The 17,582-nt window shown below is 51.4% G+C and overlaps 1 protein-coding gene across 1 annotated transcript; it reads left to right on the plus strand.

Moving 5' to 3' along the window:
- Positions 1–10,522: 10,522 nt before the first annotated feature.
- Positions 10,523–16,671, plus strand: LOC112121906 (cAMP-dependent protein kinase catalytic subunit alpha-like; the record flags this gene model as incomplete). The annotated part of the gene is made up of 4 exons (XM_026646316.2): positions 10,523–10,535; positions 14,658–14,776; positions 16,265–16,393; positions 16,573–16,671. Coding segments are annotated over exons 1-4 (360 nt in total), but the record flags the coding sequence as incomplete, so codon positions are not given.
- Positions 16,672–17,582: the final 911 nt, after the last annotated feature.

The following is a 17,582-nucleotide window of genomic DNA, read 5'->3' on the forward strand; positions in this document are numbered from 1 at the left end:
CACATCTTTCTTGTAGTGTGGGGCCCAAAACTGGACACAATACTCCAGATGAGGCCTCACCAATGTCAAATAAAGGGGAACGATCACGTCCCTCGATCTGCTGGCAATGCCCCTACTTATACAGCCCAAAATGCCGTTAGCCTTCTTGGCAACAAGAGCACACTGTTGACTCATATCCAGCTTCTCGTCCACTGTGACCCCTAGGTCCTTTTCTGCAGAACTGCTACCTAGCCATTCGGTCCCTAGTCTGTAGCAGTGCATCGGATTCTTCCGTCATAAGTGCAGGACTCTACACTTGTCCTTGTTGAACCTCATCAGGTTTTTTTTGGGCAAATCGTCTAATTTGTCTAGGTCCCTCTGTATCCGATCCCTACCCTCCAGTGTATCTACCACACCCCCCAGTTTAGTGTCATCTGCAAACTTGCTGAGAGTGCAGTCCACACCATTCTCCAGGTCATTAATAAAGATATTAAACAAAACCGGCCCCAGGACCTACCCTTGGGGCACTCCGCTTGAAACCGGCTGCCAACTATACATGGAGCCGTTGATCACTACCCGTTGAGCTCGACGATCTAGCCAGCTTTCTATCCACCTTACAGTCCATTCATCCAGCACATACTTCTTTAACTTGGCGGCAAGAATACTGTGGGAGACCGTATCAAAAGCTTTGCTAAAGTCAAGGAATAACACATCCACTGCTTTCCCCTCATCCACAGACCCAGTTATCTCATCATAGAAGGCAACTAGGTTAGTCAGGCATGACTTGCCCTTGGTGAATCCATGCTGACTGTTCCTGATCACTTTCCTCTCCTCTAAATGTTTCATAATTGATTCCTTGAGGACCTGCTCCATGATTTTTCCAGGGACTGAGGTGAGGCTGACTGGCCTGTAGTTCCCCGGATCCTCCTTCTTCCCTTTTTTAAAGATGGGCACTACATTAGCCTTTTTCCAGTCATCCGGGACCTCCCCTGATTGCCATGAGTTTTTAAAGATGATGGCCAATGGCTCTCAATCACATCCGCCAACTCCTTTAGCACTCTCGGATGCAGCGCATCCGGCCCCATGGATTTGTGCTCATCCAGTTTTTCTAAATAGTCCTGAACCACTTCTTTCTCCACGGAGGGCTGGTCACCTTCTCCCCATACTGTGCTGAGATGATCCTGATAACTAATAATCTAACCTGTACCATATTACAGTATACCCCTTCCTATGCTGTTAATGTTAATGCCTCTCGAAAGTACCTGAGAATATTTAAACAACAGATGTGGTATAATGCTATCCCCAAGAGAGATGTACTAGGATATCGAATAACAATAATTAATGCCACATTAGGGACTGTGAAATTCACCCTGCCCCTATCTAGTTTTCAAATTACTTCCATAGATCCCAATTGTTCCAAGGGAGCTGCTATCTGGCTAGAACAGCAAAGAGCATGGGTCTCCCCTAAGAAGAAAAGAGATTTAGCGGGACACTTATGGGATGGTGCCAATAGTGCAGCGGCAATTTGGAATGTTCTTAAGGGCCAACAACATGATGAGAAATTAGGGCAACTAGAAAAGGCCGCTGGTCTTATTACTGGAGCACAGCTGACCCTCGTGCAAGCTGGAGTTAGTGAATTATATGTTATTTCCGCTCTTAGTTCGATGACCCAGGAGCTGTTGACAGACATGGTATTGAATATCACTGAGGCAGGAAAGGAATTGCAGTGGGATCTAGCATGTTCAGAGATTCAGGATTTCCTGAATGACCAGCTGATGGCCATTTGGAGTGATCTCGAGCATCAGGGATGGCCTACTGCCCTTACTAGTGCTTCAGGAGTGCTATCTGACTTGTGGCCATGGAGACATACTTGGAGGTTTTCAGGATGGATGTGCGAGTACTAACAGTGTTCCTTCCACGCATACGGGCCGGTCGGAGGGGTGTGGGCTCCCACATACCGAATCCTGCCAGGCCCGTGGGGTGGATGCATGTGGGATTGGATAATTCATGATGACATCTGGGAGATTAGACCACCTGGTATGCCTAGCCGATTTGTTGTTAGTGCTCCTGGAATAACACCTGATATTTGGATTGGAATAGGGAATCAGTGGACATATTGGCCCTTAGAATCCCCGCAGCTTCAATGTGTAAGAAAATTGAAGCAAGGGGAAGTTGTCACAGTGTTTGACAAAGTTTGTTGGGAAGGTATGGGGCAAGGAACTACCCTAACAGGACAGTTACTTTTCCAAGCTAATGATAGATGTGTATATGTTAAGGCCACCACTTTGCTAGATGTGCATTTCAATCTCACTACGATCGTAGAAAATCACATTATTTATTGGCCTGCAGACAAAGCCCTACAATTAGACCTTAGGTATCAAATTTCTTTTAATTGCACCATTTTAATACCCGACCGATTCCAAAATTTGCGTTCACTCCTACCAGAGGTTCGGAAAATTTCTGACATACAGGGTCAAATCCATGTGCTTCAGAATATATATCAAATTGAACAATGTGCTTTTCATACAGTCTATAGAGTGTCTACTTTGTGTACGAATTATGATGTCATGTGCTATGTAACTAAGGCAATGACTCAACTCCAGCATATTATTACAATGGGGACATTAATGCTTGTATTGTTTTTGTTTAGTTTAGTGATATGATGTTGTAAGAAATGTAATAATGAAAATACCTTTCATGTTCATACTAATCATGCATTATCGTTATATCCTGCTAAGATGTATGGGGCTGATCCTCATCCTTTTGATCTAGAAACAGAGATACAAGGTCTAATGAAACTGGAAGTGTAAGAATGGTAGTTGTGCTACAAAAAGCACAAAAGGGGGGAGTGTGGAAGCAGGAAAGAAAGAGGGTTTAAGTGTAGCCATTTAAATTTGTTAGAAACAGAGCAACTGTTATGCTAAGTCTTAGCCTAATATCGTGGGACGTGTAGAAGCAGGTCTCACGTCAGAAGCGAGTGGAGAAAACAGCAGCGCAGAGTCAGTGTGACCTAGCCTTGAGATAACGATGTTTTGAGAAGTAAAAGTGAGAAAATGCTGGATTAGACAGGATATAATATAAACAAAATGTAGATGTTTCCAATTAATGCATGCCACAAAAGAGTATAAATGCTTGTGTGTTATTGCTTGTATTTCGGAGAAACTGAGGCAGAGATGCTCTCTGTCAGCTGTATTCTTCCCTTGCAATTGCTCGAATAAAGCTGCCTCTGATTTTGTTGCTTCCAATCTGAGAGTGAAGGCTCTTTCTTCCACACAGCTATCTGGGACTTGGGCCCTGTGATCCTGTGTCTCACCAGAAGGGTGCCCCCCTCCCCCCCCGGCTTAGGAGTTCAGGCTCCCTGGCTCATTTGAGCCTGTGTGTGACTAACCAAGCCACAGCCAAGAGAGCTAATGTGAGTTGCTTGCATCAGAGGCTGTGGTGGCCCATCTGCTGGGAGCCAGAATGAACTGCAGCAAGGGGACCCCTGAAGCAGCAGAATGGGGGCCAGCGGGTAAGAGTTCAATTGCTACCAGCAGCGTCCCCTAGGGGAGAAAGGCTCCTGTGTCCTATTCCCACCCCCCACCAGACGGGCACCCCCTAGAGGAGAAAGGCTTCGTGCTCTATTCCCCACCCCTCCGAGGCAGCCTTGCTTAGCTGCGCCCCCTCTGATTGGACCCAGGGTTACTTCACCCAGACCCTGAGCCCCGGGTTATTGGGGGGGGGGGCATGGAAGCACCCCATGACCTCCCCCATCCCCTAAAGGGGCGACCAAGCCTCCACCACTGCCGCTCTGCAGCGCCACCAAAGCCAGCAGCAAGCGGGGACATGGGCCCAGCTCCCCCGTCTGGGAAGTGGGGTGATGGGGACCAGCTCAGCCCCCTCGGCAGGGCTGGTTGTTTGCTTGGGGGGGGCTGGAGGTGGAGCTAGAACAGCAGGCTGCGTGTGAACACAAGGAGAAGTTCATTAGCGAGGAAGCATCATATCATTAAGCTCTTCCACTTGTTGGGATAATTAAAAGTAAGAAATACAAAATGGAGTCTGTGACACATGACTTCAGGATTCAATCCTTGTTTACCTCAGGGACACTGACTCAGAACTAGCCCCAACTGGTTAGAACTGGATTTTCCCACCTTTGGGCTCCGGACATTCCATCTGTTTTCCCGGCCAAATCCCTGAAGGTTCTATTACCTGAGATTTACCTCAGACGTGTTTGGCATGGCCATTTGGAACAGTCCACTTTTCCCCGCCTTGACATCAGTGACTCCTGTGCAAATGAGGCTGCTTTCCATCTGAGCGGCAGCCTGTGCGCGAGGGCTTCTCTTCCATTTTGCATTTGTGGTTTTCTTCCCCTTCCCTATTAATTGTATTTTTATCCCTAATACATATCCCTTTGTTTTTACCTCACTTACCTGTCTCCTCTTCATTTTACACCACACCATACCTGGGGTATTGGTCCACTGGGTGATCAGATACCAGAGTGGGCCGTATCTGCATTTCTGAGTAAAAGGGGTATCCATTTTCTTTCCCTCTACCACACCTGATTTATTTTAAGGGTTACCTTTTTCCCCCTTTGAGGCAACATTTGTGGCAACCGCAGCAGACCCACATGGGATTAGCTACCCCATTTGGGTCCTACGAGCTAGCTGTCTGGGTTTATTTTAGATTTCAGTGAACAGTGACTACGGTCCGTTTGACTTGGGGTGGGAGTATTGGGTGGGTCTGGTATATCTGTTGTTCTCTGTTCCCCTTCCCCCCGCCCCCAGCCCTTGGTCTGAGACAGTGGGATTTATCCTACCGATTAAAAATCCTGCTACCGGTGACAAGGGCCTCGGGGACGCCTGGGCCCCCACCAGAGAAGCAGGTAGTGAATGCTAGTGGGCCCTACGCTAGCAGCGTCACTAGTGCCCGTACGTTAAAGGCAGGCAGGGGTGGTATCGAGATATCACCTTTCTTTTCCGGCAAGCGGTAATTAGTAGGGACGGTTGCGGCTGGGAGCATTTCCGCCCATTTTGTAGGTGGCCCTGCGTTTACGCAGCTACCGCCCGTCTGAAGGATTTGCGGCCTGTGATAAAGCCAAGAGTACCGTATCCCGCCCATTTTGAAACCGCCTCTGTCATTCCCTCTGTCATACCCCAGAGTGGTAATCCGCTTCCTTTGGGGTCCCTACCCGTTTTCCCTTAATTTTTCATTACAGTTGGGTAAGCAACCGTTCGGTGCCATGGATCGCGTATTCAGTCTTCAGGGATGGACAAAGCAGACTAATAAACATTCGTTGGAGTACGCGATTGAGTTATTTGGAAAGAATAAGAACCCATAGGGAATTGGGTCGTTTGCAGGCACAGACTCCTTGGAAAAATTCTCTACCTTGTGGGCACGGTATTCCACCAGTAAACCAGCCCCAAACAAGAAGGCCTGTAAGTGTGCCTTGATCTACAGCTTAGCCATTGTCAGCCAAGAGTTAAATGTTCAAGTGCAGCTGCTGAAAAAGCAGGCTGATACTGCACTTGTATCAAAGGTTGGGGAGGGATAGCTCAGTGGTTTGAGCATTGGCCTGCTAAACCCAGGGTTATGAGTTCAATTCTTGAGGGGGCCACTTCGGGGAACTGGGGCAAAAAACTGTCTGGGGATTGGTCCTGCTTTGAGCAGGGGGTTGGACTAGAACCTCCTGAGGTCCCTTCCAACCCTGATATTCTATGATTAAGCAAAACGCAAGCTGCTGAGAAGTACGCAGCAGAAGCTGCAATTACCAACTTAAAGGTGCAGGCCTCCCAACTAGAACAGCAGCTAAGGAGCCTGCATGCAAAGACTGCTGCTGCTGAAGCAGCAGCCGAGGTGAAAGCCAAGGAGCTGCAAGAGTCACAAGCAGCCATTCGGCAGCGACTAAAGGAGGCCCAGAAGGTTAAAGAAGGGCCTATTAATCATTCGGCATGTCAATGCCAAATTGAGCAGCTGCAAGGGCAGTTGGAATTGTCTAGAGGTCTGGTTAATGCTATTGAGTCAAACCCACTGGCAGCTTTTACCAGTACCACCTCTGATGGGTCAGAACTCGACTGTAACCCACCACCAGAAAAGGAGGAGGGAAGAAGCCTTCAGCCCCCTATGAACAAGGAGAAAGGGACTCTCTACCTTATGCATCTTTAGCTCCTATTGTAACTACAGTCACCACATATGATGGACAAGGGCCCCCAGTAATTAAACATGAGAGCAAAACCTTAACCCCAGAACAGATAAGAGCCGTGGGCAAGCAGATGGGCTCATGTAATAAAGACACTGTTCTAAATGGGCTAGCTAAAATATCCATCACTCCTAATTTAACCCAGGAAGATATGGTATCCCTGCTAAGGGAATGCATGCCCACTGATGATTGTTGCCATTTGTCGCTATTACTGAAGTACAAGATAATCCAGCTAATTTGTATTTGTCTGGGTTAAAAGTGTATTGGCCTTATGAGAATGTTATTGGTAAAGCATTTTCTGAAAGACAGGCCCGGATGAAAGGCCTGAAAGATATTTCTTAAGAAAGAAAGTATTGTATTGGTTATCTGGTTTAGGAAAGAATGTAGACGGTGTGATAAACTATGACACGCCTGAACTACGGGATATGTATATTCAGGACCAGCATCTTCCCAAAGACGATGCAGGATCGGCTCTGCTTACACATGGAGAAACTGAGACGAAGGTGAAGTGACTTGCCTAGATTTGGAAGAGAACTCAGGAGTCGGGACTCCTTGTCCCCCCTGCTCTGTCCCACTAGATCCAGAGCTGGGGATAGAACCCAGGAGTCCTGAATTTCCCCCCTTGCGTTCAGCACTGCTCACCACAGCTGAGAAATGGCTACTGCCTTCCCTGACACTACCGTGCTCCCCGTGGAGCCCCCTGCATCATGCCAGGTTCTTCTCCTTGGCATCTTCACAGGGCTGGCAGGGTCCTTCCTATGGCAAACAAGCTCTCTGCAGCCGCATCATAGTGTCAACCCGGGAGGAATCTACCATGTGGCCATGTCTTTTTGCCCAGAGCAGCTTACCCTGCTGAGCACTTTGCTGTGCTGGTTGCAGGCCTTAGCCTGTAGGGGGCGCTTTGGGATCAGAAACTTGCAAATGGGGAAATCTGCTGGAGCCTCAGCGTTGGGCTCCCCTGAGGCAGCCGCCTCGGGGATTGGCAAGTGGAACTTTCACCCCCCGATCACCCATAGAGTGATGCCCAGGGAGCTGATCTCCCAGCGTGTGTCTGCTCCTGCCATCGGCTGGCTCCCACCGAGAGATTCCCCGGGGAGAAGGGCATTTCCTCTTGCAAGCTAATTATTAAATGTGCCTGGGACAGGGCCTTCGCCACCCTTACATATTTTGATTTTAAAAAGACACCTGTCCAAGGTTCTAGACCGCACTACGCCATCAACACTACAGATTCAAACCCAGCAGCGTTACATGATCGGTCCAGCCGGAACTAAGCCCTGCAGCTCCCTTCTGCCCTTTCATCTAGGAAGCAAACCCTCAGCCCTTTCCCTGCTGGGGTTGCCACTGGTCCAGGTTTCCCCCTTTTTTGAAGTCGCTTTCCTGGGAAATCGGTCCAGTATGCAGGGCCAGCTGGCCAGTTTTATGAGCTCAGAGTCATACCGGGTATCCCATTTCTTGTACCTCAGAGGTGGCCACCCCACTCCCCAGACCTTCTCATCTGGGGGGAGAGGGGGTGTCTCACTTTTCCAGACGGTCATTGGGGTGGGGGTGGGGAGTACGTGCCACAGTCTTGGTGACATAGAAGAGAACTCCCTGCCAGCCACCCCCTTCCTGATAGCTTGGGGACACTACTGCCGGCAGCTGGGGCAGTATGGAGTGGGGGAGGACCGCACAGGAAGGCTGGTTCCAGGTCATGGAGGGCTTTATAGGCCATAAGCAACACTGTAAACATCAGCTGGAGATCTTAGGAGCTTAGATGAGGGAGCAGATCTGGCACGAAGTGACTCTAATTTCTAGGATCATCTGAGCCTTTCATTAAGGATTGAGCAGGGTGTGTGGGGGAAGCTTCGTTCCTAGCGAAGTGTGTTCTGGGCACACGTGGGTGAGCCTTGGGGCCCTCGAGGGGAGCTGGTCTGCATCCTTGCAGGGTTTGATGAATGTTGGAGGAGGCTGGGATGTGGGGAGGTCTGCGCTGCCTGCATTGTCCCTGTTCTGGGGTTAAATGGGGACCTTCCGCAGCTCTCAATGGAGCGTCTGTACGTAATGGAAAAACCACCAGGCTCGCTGCTGGCTTGTGTGCTGGTGAGGGTGCTCTGGCTCAGACCCGTCGAGGGGCTGTCTCGGCGACAGCGTTCATTTGGCCAAGCTCGAGTGCGAGCGGTCCCGCTGCAGTCAAACACGCGAGCTTCTGCATCCTCGCTCGTGTGCATCGCTAGTACACCTGGGAGCACCTCCTGTGGCTCTTAGAGCTGCAGTAAACTGAGCCGCTGGATGGATTTTCCCAGTGACTTGTGGGAGAGCTTGTCTGTCCTCTCTGGCCACCTGGAGGGGAGGAGAGAAGAATGGGAAGCCGTTGGAGGACTAGTGGCACTCGAGGGTGGTTGGCCTGTGTCTACCCTACAGAGCAGTTGTCTTAACAGCTGACAAGTTGGGCTAACTCGCGCTGTAGCCCATAGCCTCTCTCGGGCCAGACGACTTGTGGGTGGACTGGAGGTGACTTGAGTTTCGGGCTGCACCTGAGTTAACCGTGCAGTGAAGACCAGCCCTGAGCATGTATCTAAGCTCTCCCCATCTTGGAGCAGTTGCTTTCAGCTGGGCAAACTGGGACATATTGGGCATAGATCAAAGATGCTTGCATTGAGCAACAGTGCAAGGGCAGTGGGTGCTTGTCTCCTCCCCTTTGGCTGCCTGAGGGTGCCGCTGAGCTGGGAGTCGCTCTGCCTGGGGTGGCAATTGGACAATCTGCCCCCTGGGTGTGGTGCAGGATTAGTATGTAAATGGCTGCCCACCCTACTCGGGCTCTGTTGGGATGAATCAGGGTCTGTGTGAGCCTTGAGGCGATTGCTGGCATTGGGCAAACTGAGCCACCAGGGCCTCTGACCTCTCGGGACATGCCTGAGTGAGTCCCAGGAGGGATCAAACCGGCGACCCCTCCCCTTTGCCTGCACTGCACCTTCCCCCTGCACCTCTCGCTTCCTCGCTGTGAGCAGCTACAGTGTAACAGGGGATGGGAGGGTGCGGGCCTAGGAATTTAGGACAGGAAGTGAAGATAAAGAAATCCCAGTTGAATTGTGGTGGGTATTTCAGGGAGGCAGAATAGAATCACGCCAGGGTTCAACTCTGACTCTTGAGTGAGGAGGAAAGGTTGAGGAGATCTCTGGAGAGGCAGCCGGAGCAGAAAATCACAAAAAGGGTTAAGGGAAAACGGGGCTTTTGCAGACCTCAGGAGTAAAATAGGTACGTAGCAGAGGTGCATTAAGTCTCGTTGATGGACAGGGACATAAAATTAAGGATCTTAAAATGACTAAGAGCTGCTGAGCTGCTTTTTCTTTAATGCTGTCGAAGAAGAAATGAGGGGATAAAAATGTCTGGACAATAAGGAAGTGCGTTATCTTTCTGTCTAACGTCCTTATCTGGCTCCGGTTATTATGGTATTCGAGTGCCGCCCAACTGGTAATATATTTATCCTCCAACCCTCCTGGTCAGGCCAGGAAATGCCATCATCCCCTCTGTAGCATGGGGAAATTGAGGCACAGACTAAGTGACTGCCCGAGGTTAGTCTGGGGCAGAGCAGGGAATTGAGCCAGAATCACCCAAGTCCCAGGCTAGCGCTCTAACCATTGCACCAGCCTCCCTCTATGATGCAAAAGATCTGGTTAAATAAAACTTGAGGGGTAAGTGGATGCTAGAGAGAGAAATCGGCCGGCTTGGGTGAAAAGCTCGGTTCTTGGAGGGAGTTTGTTTGAAAGGCAGGGGAAGAATGCCAGCCTGGCACGGATCTTCCTGAGGCAGAGAGCAGCGATCGCCCTGTGGCAAACCCGCATCACGTGAGATTGCTGCTGCCGTCTCTCTGACAGCAATGGCCCGTCCATCGGTAGGACAAACACAAAGACACCATCTGGAGGGACGGGAAAGGATTTTTTGACGCCACATGTTGCTCCTGCCCCGAACTGTGAGGTTTGTGTGGCTTCCAAGGGGTGTCTGCTTGCCCCCTCGTATCGCTCTGATTTTCCTCTGCTTTAAATCTGTCGCCCTCCCAGCCCTGTGCCGGGGCAGATCCCCTGGCCTCGGCCCTCCAGCCCCCATGAGGCCAAGCCCTTATGCCCACCCCACATTGGCTCCCCTGGGCTGCCCACGCCCATCTATGGAGTCCCAGAGGGCTCAGATCCTTGGTGGCCCCCACCCTCATCCCCCTGCTACGGCTCCCTGGTGGGGTCAGTCTGCCCCACGCTTGGCAGAGTGCCGGGGACCCTGGCTGACAGCGAGTGCCTCTCTCGCCCCCTGCAGTGGCAGGCACAGGGCCCGGGTGGATTGGCCCTGCCGAGGAGCCGTAGGCCGAGCACGGAGGAGGCCACAGGTTGGGCCAGCAAGATGGAGGATGGAGGTGAGCCGGGGTGGGGGTGAAGGTCCTGGCGGTTTTTGGTGAATAGGACACATATGAAGACACAGGGCCTTTCCCCTCTAGGGGGTGCTGGTTATTCCATCGCCCCGGGCCTGTTCTGCCCCATAGGATATGGGTCACTTCCATCACTCGGACCCTGTGGTGGAGGGTCAGGGTGTGTTTTTATATGCCTGTGCTGTGCTGTGTTATAGTGGAGAAGGCTGGTCAGAGGAGGGCACATAGCACTTGGAGCAGGAGATGGGGAAGTTCAAGATGATCCTTAAATCCTGTGCCAGGCAGTTCCACCATCTTGGATGGGCCCCCAAAGACGTTGTCTCTCTCTCACAGACAAGCTTCACCTGGGTGGTAGAAAGTGCCATGGGACTGGAGGAGTGGGGCTGTCAGCCACAATCCCCATCCCAGAGCTTTCGGCTCTAGGGGTCCTGGGCCCAGGTCCAAAAAGGGAACAAATTATTGGTGTTGGGCCAAGTGAATTAGAGGCTGGTGGTGCAGAGAAGATTCCTCCATCGCTGTCTGGGGCTGCCCCCAGTTCATGTAATTGATTAGCAGAGCCTCACAAGTCTTCCTTGACCTCCAGAAGAAGGCAGAATGGCTGATGCCAAGGGAAGAACAGTGGGGGAGGGGTGTCGCAGGTCAGGGCAACGGCCCCTGTATTTGCCTCTCATGGTCCAGCCAGGGAAACCACTTAGGCTTCTGGCTCCCAGTGATTACCTCTCTTGGGCGGATACCTGCGTCTCTCTCCTTCCTGCCCGGGGGATTTCCAGGCTGCACAGCTCCCTGCCTACACTGTGAGTTCCCCAGTAAGTCAGACCCCCTTAGCTGGCCTGCTTTGCTCTCCTTCCTCAGAGGCTACAAACAGCCCAGTCTCCCACGGGTATAAGGTACCACACAGCTGTTAGCAAGCACATGGATTCTTAAGGTAAAAGCATTGCAGGGAAAACCTCTTAAAACCCAGCAAAGAACCAACATGCCTGCTAATAAGCTTTCCAGAGATCACCCCGCTTCCAGACAGGTAACTTACAGGCAGTGGGTTTCTCCTTGGGGATCAGCTTCCAGCGGCTGAGGTTTTGCATAACCAGAGGCATTACATTTACATACACCTCCCCTAGAGATTTCCTGGGAAACGTACTTAACTTTAAAAGGCCCCATAGTTTCAGATGGTCCCTCAAAGCAGATAACCCTTCCCTGGGTTTCCATCGGAGATGTCGCATACAGTCCCACAATAAAACATAACTGCCTACCTTTGTAATGCAATGAACTCCTAAGCTTCTGTAAAGTATGGCCAGGATAGTGCAGGAAATTGTCTTATCTGTCCCATGTCCATGCAAGGATCCCCCATCCCCCGGGGCTGGGCTCGATGGTGGGAGATAGTGGCTGGTGAGCCAAGCCTGTTTCTATAAATAATCCGGAGAGAGTAGGAGACAAAGTGAAAGTCGGTCAGACAGACTGAGCCGCGGCTCCTGCGTGCGGCTGGGGGAAGCAGATGTGAATTCAGCCCCCCTCTGTGGGGTTCCATGGGAGATGGGGTGTGGGTGTGACAATGCAGTTCTGGCAGGACCCAACTGAGAGTGCCAATTCAGGACAAATTGCTAAAACAGGGCAGTTACAGCCCAAGGCTGGGGTTTCTCCACCTCTAAGGCAAACCAAACCAGCCAGACAAAGAGGGCTTTGGTTTCACCCGACTGGCTAACCACAAGTCGCACAAACAATTCCCTTAGACACTCCAGTTTTCCAGTATCACCACCAGTGCCACTCATTATTGGGACAAATGGTTATGAAAACCAATATCCCAATATACACAAAAAAGGTTCTCTCGATCTCAAAGGACCAAGCCCCAGACCCAGGTCAATATACAACTCAGATCTTTCCCACAAATCACGCTGTTGCCAATCCCTTAGAATCTAAAATCTAAAGGTTTATTCATAAAAGGAAAAAGATAGAGATGAGAGTTAGAATTGGTTAAATGGAATCAATTACATACAGTAATGGCAAAGTTCTTGGTTCAGGCTTGCAGCAGCAATAGAATAAACTGCAGGTTTAACTCAAGTCTCTGGAATACATCCCCAGCTGGGATGGGTCCTCAGTCCTTTGTTCAGAGCTTCAGTTTGTAGCAAAGTCCCTCCAGAGGTGAGAAGCAGGATTGAAGACAAAATGGAGATGAGGGGCATCAACCTTATATAGTCTTTTCCAGGTGTAAGAACACCTCTTTGTTCTTACTGTGGAAAATTACAGCAAAATGGAGTCTGGAGTTACATGAGCCAGTTCCTGCATACTTTGCTGAGTCTGAAGGCATATTTGCCTTCTCTTAATGGGTCCATTGTATAGCTGATGGCCCTTAATGGGCCATCAAGCAGGCTAGGCAGAGCTAATCCCAGCTTGTCTGGGATGTCACCCAGAAGCACAGCATAAGTTTGCCATACAGACAGTATAGAGCCAATATTCATAACTTCAACTACAACACTGATACACACATATAGACAGCATAATCATAACCAGTAAACCATAACCTTGTCTTAGACACCCCATTTGACCCCCTTTATACAAGATTTGGTGCCACTACAGGACCTTGGTTGCAACAATGATCTATATGGTCCCAGTTTATGTCAATAACGTCACAGTGGGGACGAGAGGGTGAAGGGGATGTGGGCGGTGGTAGTTAGCCAGCAAATAGCTGGACCCTTTCAGGGCTGCCCTGCCCTATCCTGTGGGATCAGGGGAATCCCCATAATCTTGGTCTCCTTCCCTTGGGCAGTGAATCAGTCACGTCTGTAGGATGTTGTCCTGCTTCGCTGGTGCATTTCAGGCCCTCGCCTGGCCTATTTCTCAGCCCTTTCATTAAGGCAGGGACAGGACTGGAGCGTGGTGGTGCCGGGTTTCCGCAGAAGTGTTGCTATTTAGTGATTCAAGTGGGGAGCTGGGAGCCAGGGCTCCTGGGTTCTCTCCCCAGCTCTGGGAAGGGAGTGGGTTGTAGTGGTGAGAGTGGGGCAGCAGGGCGTTGACTCCTGAGTTATGCATCCATGACCCCAAGAACCGCAGCACCCAGATCTGGATCTAGGCTTTTAGCTTGTCCTCTCCCTGGCGTCTGAGCACCAGTGATCACCGGGGAAGGAAATTAACTTTATACACCTTCGGTGTGGGGGAGACGTGCCTGTGATTGTGGGGGCAGGGGTGAGCTGTGGGTTCAAAGCCACCCCCTGCTGCTGCTCTGTTCTTGGCCTCGCTGTTGCAGCCATTCAAATCCTGTGAGCATCTCATGCGCTATAAAGAGCTGCGGGACTTGTCCCTGTCGGGAGCAGCAGGAAGCAGTGAAGATACAAGGGGCTCTCGGTACCAAATATCCCTCCAGATGCTGCAGATTGCTCCAATCCCCCTCCCTCCTCCCATGGTTCTGGGATCTGGCAGCAAGGACAAAGAGTCTGGCTGACGAAGGAAGGACACCTGGTCGTTTTAACACCTTTGTGGGCAAAGCCCAACTGGGGTTTGCGACTTTCATGGCTGCTTTCTGCAGTGTGTGTGTGTGTGGGTGTGTGTGTGTAGCACCCCCGTGTGGGCTGTTGGTGTCATTGGTGGATGCTGCCTGCATGGTTGAGAGAAGGCTACACACAGTCCTCTGCCCTTTGAGCTAAGGGGGAAATCTCCTCCCCCTTCATCCCCTTTGCTGGCAGCAGTAGTAGATCCTGTATCCTCCCATTAGAGCAACATGATCCACGCCTCTTAACGTCATTTGACTGGAGGGTTGTACGAGTGTCTCCTTGTGGGGTTCAGGTTGTATGTTGCGGGGCGTGGAACAGGTACCCCCGAGTGGCATATTCAGCGGGAGGGTAGAGGCACAAGTGTGCCCCTTTAGTAGGCGCTGGAGGCTGCATTAGCCCTCCCTGACGGGGCTGTTTGGTGTGTCGAGGGGCAGACCCGGCGGCGGGAGTGTTGCGGGAGCGCCCCCATGTGGACCTCTCTCTAGCCAATCCCCAGCTGAGCCGCCCTTTGTGGCCAATCAGGCACTGCCATGCCGCTGCTATGCTTAAAATCCCCGACCCCTTTTGTGACTGCATGCCTCTTCGCTGAGCCGGGGGCGGGGGTGTGTGAAAGGGGAGCTCTGTCCACCAGGCTGGGTGCCCACCCCTCCTGACTCCTCACGCTGCTCCCTCTCTGTTTCCCTTACAATGAAGGAGTTCCTAGCCAAAGCCAAAGAAGACTTCCTCAAGAAATGGGAGAACCCCTCCCAGGTACTGTGCTCCCAACCCAGATCACCTTCTCCCCCTGACCCCCCACCCCAAAATCAAGGCCTCTGCAGCCCCAGGCTGATTACTCTGCAATCACCCCCTGGATCTCTTTCCCCATCACTGAGCCACCTTGCCACACAGCCTCCGCTGAGGGTCTGGGGTTATTTTTGCTCCTGGGGGGTGGGACTGAGTGCTCCTCTTCCCCCTTGCCCCAATCCCCCAATCTGCCCTCTCGTAACTGGAGGGCCAAGAACAATGGAGGTTCAACTCCTCTCTGCTGGGGGAGGGGGACACTAACCATGTGGGACTCCTCCTGATCCAGCCTGTCTCCCCCTCCCCCATCCTCCTCCCAAGGCTCCAGCGTGGTCATCCAGCCCAGCCCCAGATTGGCTCCCAGGGGGGTTGTGCTAACAGGGACCCTGTTCAAAGGGCCTCCATTTGCTGCCCTGTGCTTTGGCGCAGTGCCTCAGTTTGTAGGTGCCAGGAAAGCTTTTGGGGTCAGCCCTGGGTCTGTCCCCACTGGAAATCCCACCTGGGGTGGTTCTGGGTAATTCCTGAGGCAGAGCTGCTGGTCCCTCTGCAGCACTGTCACTTTGCTAGTCCTCCTGCACATCCTGTGTCATTAACGCCATGGCACAGATGGGGAAACTGAGGCCCAGAGGGGAAAGGGACTTGGACAAGGACATAGGAAGCAGGTGGCAGAACTAGGAAGTGATCTTTTGACTCCTAGTCTCCTGCCGTCTGACCACTACACTTCACTCCCTCTCCTCACAGACCGAGGGCTAGAACCCAGGAGTCCTGACTCCCAGCCCTTCCCCCGCCTTTAACCCACCAGCCCTCACTGAATGGAGCTGGGCTGGTCGCCTGTCTGGAACTGGATTTTGATTCTGCCCAAGGATCAGGGAATCCCTTGTCTGTGTCTCATTCAAAATGTAGTGGTTACCTTTGGCGCCCTCTGGTGGTGAAATGTGACATCTACTTCTTCATATCAATTATCAGGGGGTAGCAGTGTTAGTCTGTATCCACAAAAACAAGAAGGAGTCCAGTGGCACCTTAAAGACTAACAATTTTATTTGGGCATAAGCTTTCATGGATAAAAAAACCTCACTTCTTCTGATGCATAGAGTAAAAGTTACAGATGCAGGCATTATATAATGACACATGAAGAGAAGGGAGTACCTCACAAGTGGAGAACCAGTGTTGACAGGGCCAATTCTTCATATCAATATTCTCAAGAACAACCCCAGTGCGGCGATAGGGGGTGCTGAGCTGCGGGGGGGCTCAGTAAGGGGCGCTCTCCTGTCACAGTCAGTGCTGACCCTGGAGGGGCTGCCTTTCTGGTGAATTATAAAATCCAAAGCTCTGACCCCCTCATGGTCATTAAAGACCCCTCCAGTCTTGCAGTGCAAATCCTACTGTTGTGGGCAGGTTCCTTCCTGATGCCCCCAGGACCAGTCTGGCCCCCCATCAGGTTTGTTTTCTCCCTTCCAGAACATGGCCAGTTTGGATCAATTTGATCGAATCAAGACCCTGGGCACGGGCTCATTTGGGAGGGTGATGCTGGTGAAACATAAAGAGACCGGGAATCACTATGCCATGAAGATCCTGGATAAACAGAAGGTGAGACGCCGGGGGCTGCTGCAGAGATCTGGCCTGAGGCCATGGAATCCCCAGTGCGGGGGAGGGATTTGGAGCTGAACCCTGCATGGGGATGCAAGAGAGGGGAATGCGTGGGAGGCGCAGGGGGTGCTGCGCCAGCAAAGGAAGATCTGATGTTGCTATTTCCTTTTCTCTTCCAGCTAGTGAAGCTCAAACAAATTGAGCACACCCTCAATGAAAAACGGATCCTTCAGGCCATCAACTTTCCATTACTCATCAAACTAGAGTATTTTTTAAAGGTATGTGTCCTTTGCTTGCCAGCCCGGCCCTCGGCTGTGTCTCCCCCCCGACTCCCACAATCCCCTTGATTCGTTTCCTATTTAAAACCAAAGCTGTGCTGAAGGGGTCGAAGGGCACAGTCTGCATCTCTTATATCCTGAGAACAAATGTTCCTGGCGTCTGGGATCAGGTTTGGAGCTAAGAAAAATCAGTTTGGATCATTCCCCCTTTTCAGTCTTTTCTGTTCTGCTTTTGACTCCAGGTTTTGAACAGTGATACTTTCTCGCCTCCCCACACCCCCAGCAACCTAGTCAGTTTTGCTTTCATTCCTAGTCAGTTTCAGTTTCCGGCTCCCTTGCACTGGCCCTAGGTCATGATGAGGTCTGGCTTGTGGGCGAGTCTCAGAGGAAGTCCTATCTTCACGCACAATTGACTTTGTTTCCTTCTGATGGAGTTTCTGTGAAAGCTAAAATTCAGGCCCCAGCAATGGGCTTGGACCCTCTTCTCTGAACCTGGATTTTGGAGCCTGTGAGCTACACCCTGTGTGTAGGGAGGAGAGCAAAGATAGTTGTGCCTTTGAGGTCCACAGCACCCCTTGTGGCTGGCCTGATTAAAGAGGGGCTGGCTCTGAAGGGAGACCTGTCTCCTGTCTGTCAGCCTGAGGTTAATGGGTTGTAGTGACAAAGAGTCATCAGCTCAGAGGAGGCTGCAGGATAAATCGCAGCCCCTGCGGAGCCTGGAGGCCAGGGTGATGGGCGTGTTAGAAGCAGGCAGTGCTGGCACAGTCTTTTTCTTGGGGCCCCTCATCGTTCTCGGGTTAAATAGCTTTGATCTCTGGCCCCTTGTCCGCAGAAGCTGCTACAATGGAAATGTCACCCCTGCTCCATGCCAGCTGCTTGGGCCTGGGCTGGGTAGCTCTCGGGTGACACAG

The sequence above is a fragment of the Terrapene carolina genome, unplaced genomic scaffold (genome assembly GCF_002925995.2).
Source record: "Terrapene carolina triunguis isolate 2854851 unplaced genomic scaffold, T_m_triunguis-2.0 Scaffold34881, whole genome shotgun sequence".
Lineage (NCBI taxonomy): Eukaryota > Metazoa > Chordata > Testudines > Emydidae > Terrapene > Terrapene triunguis.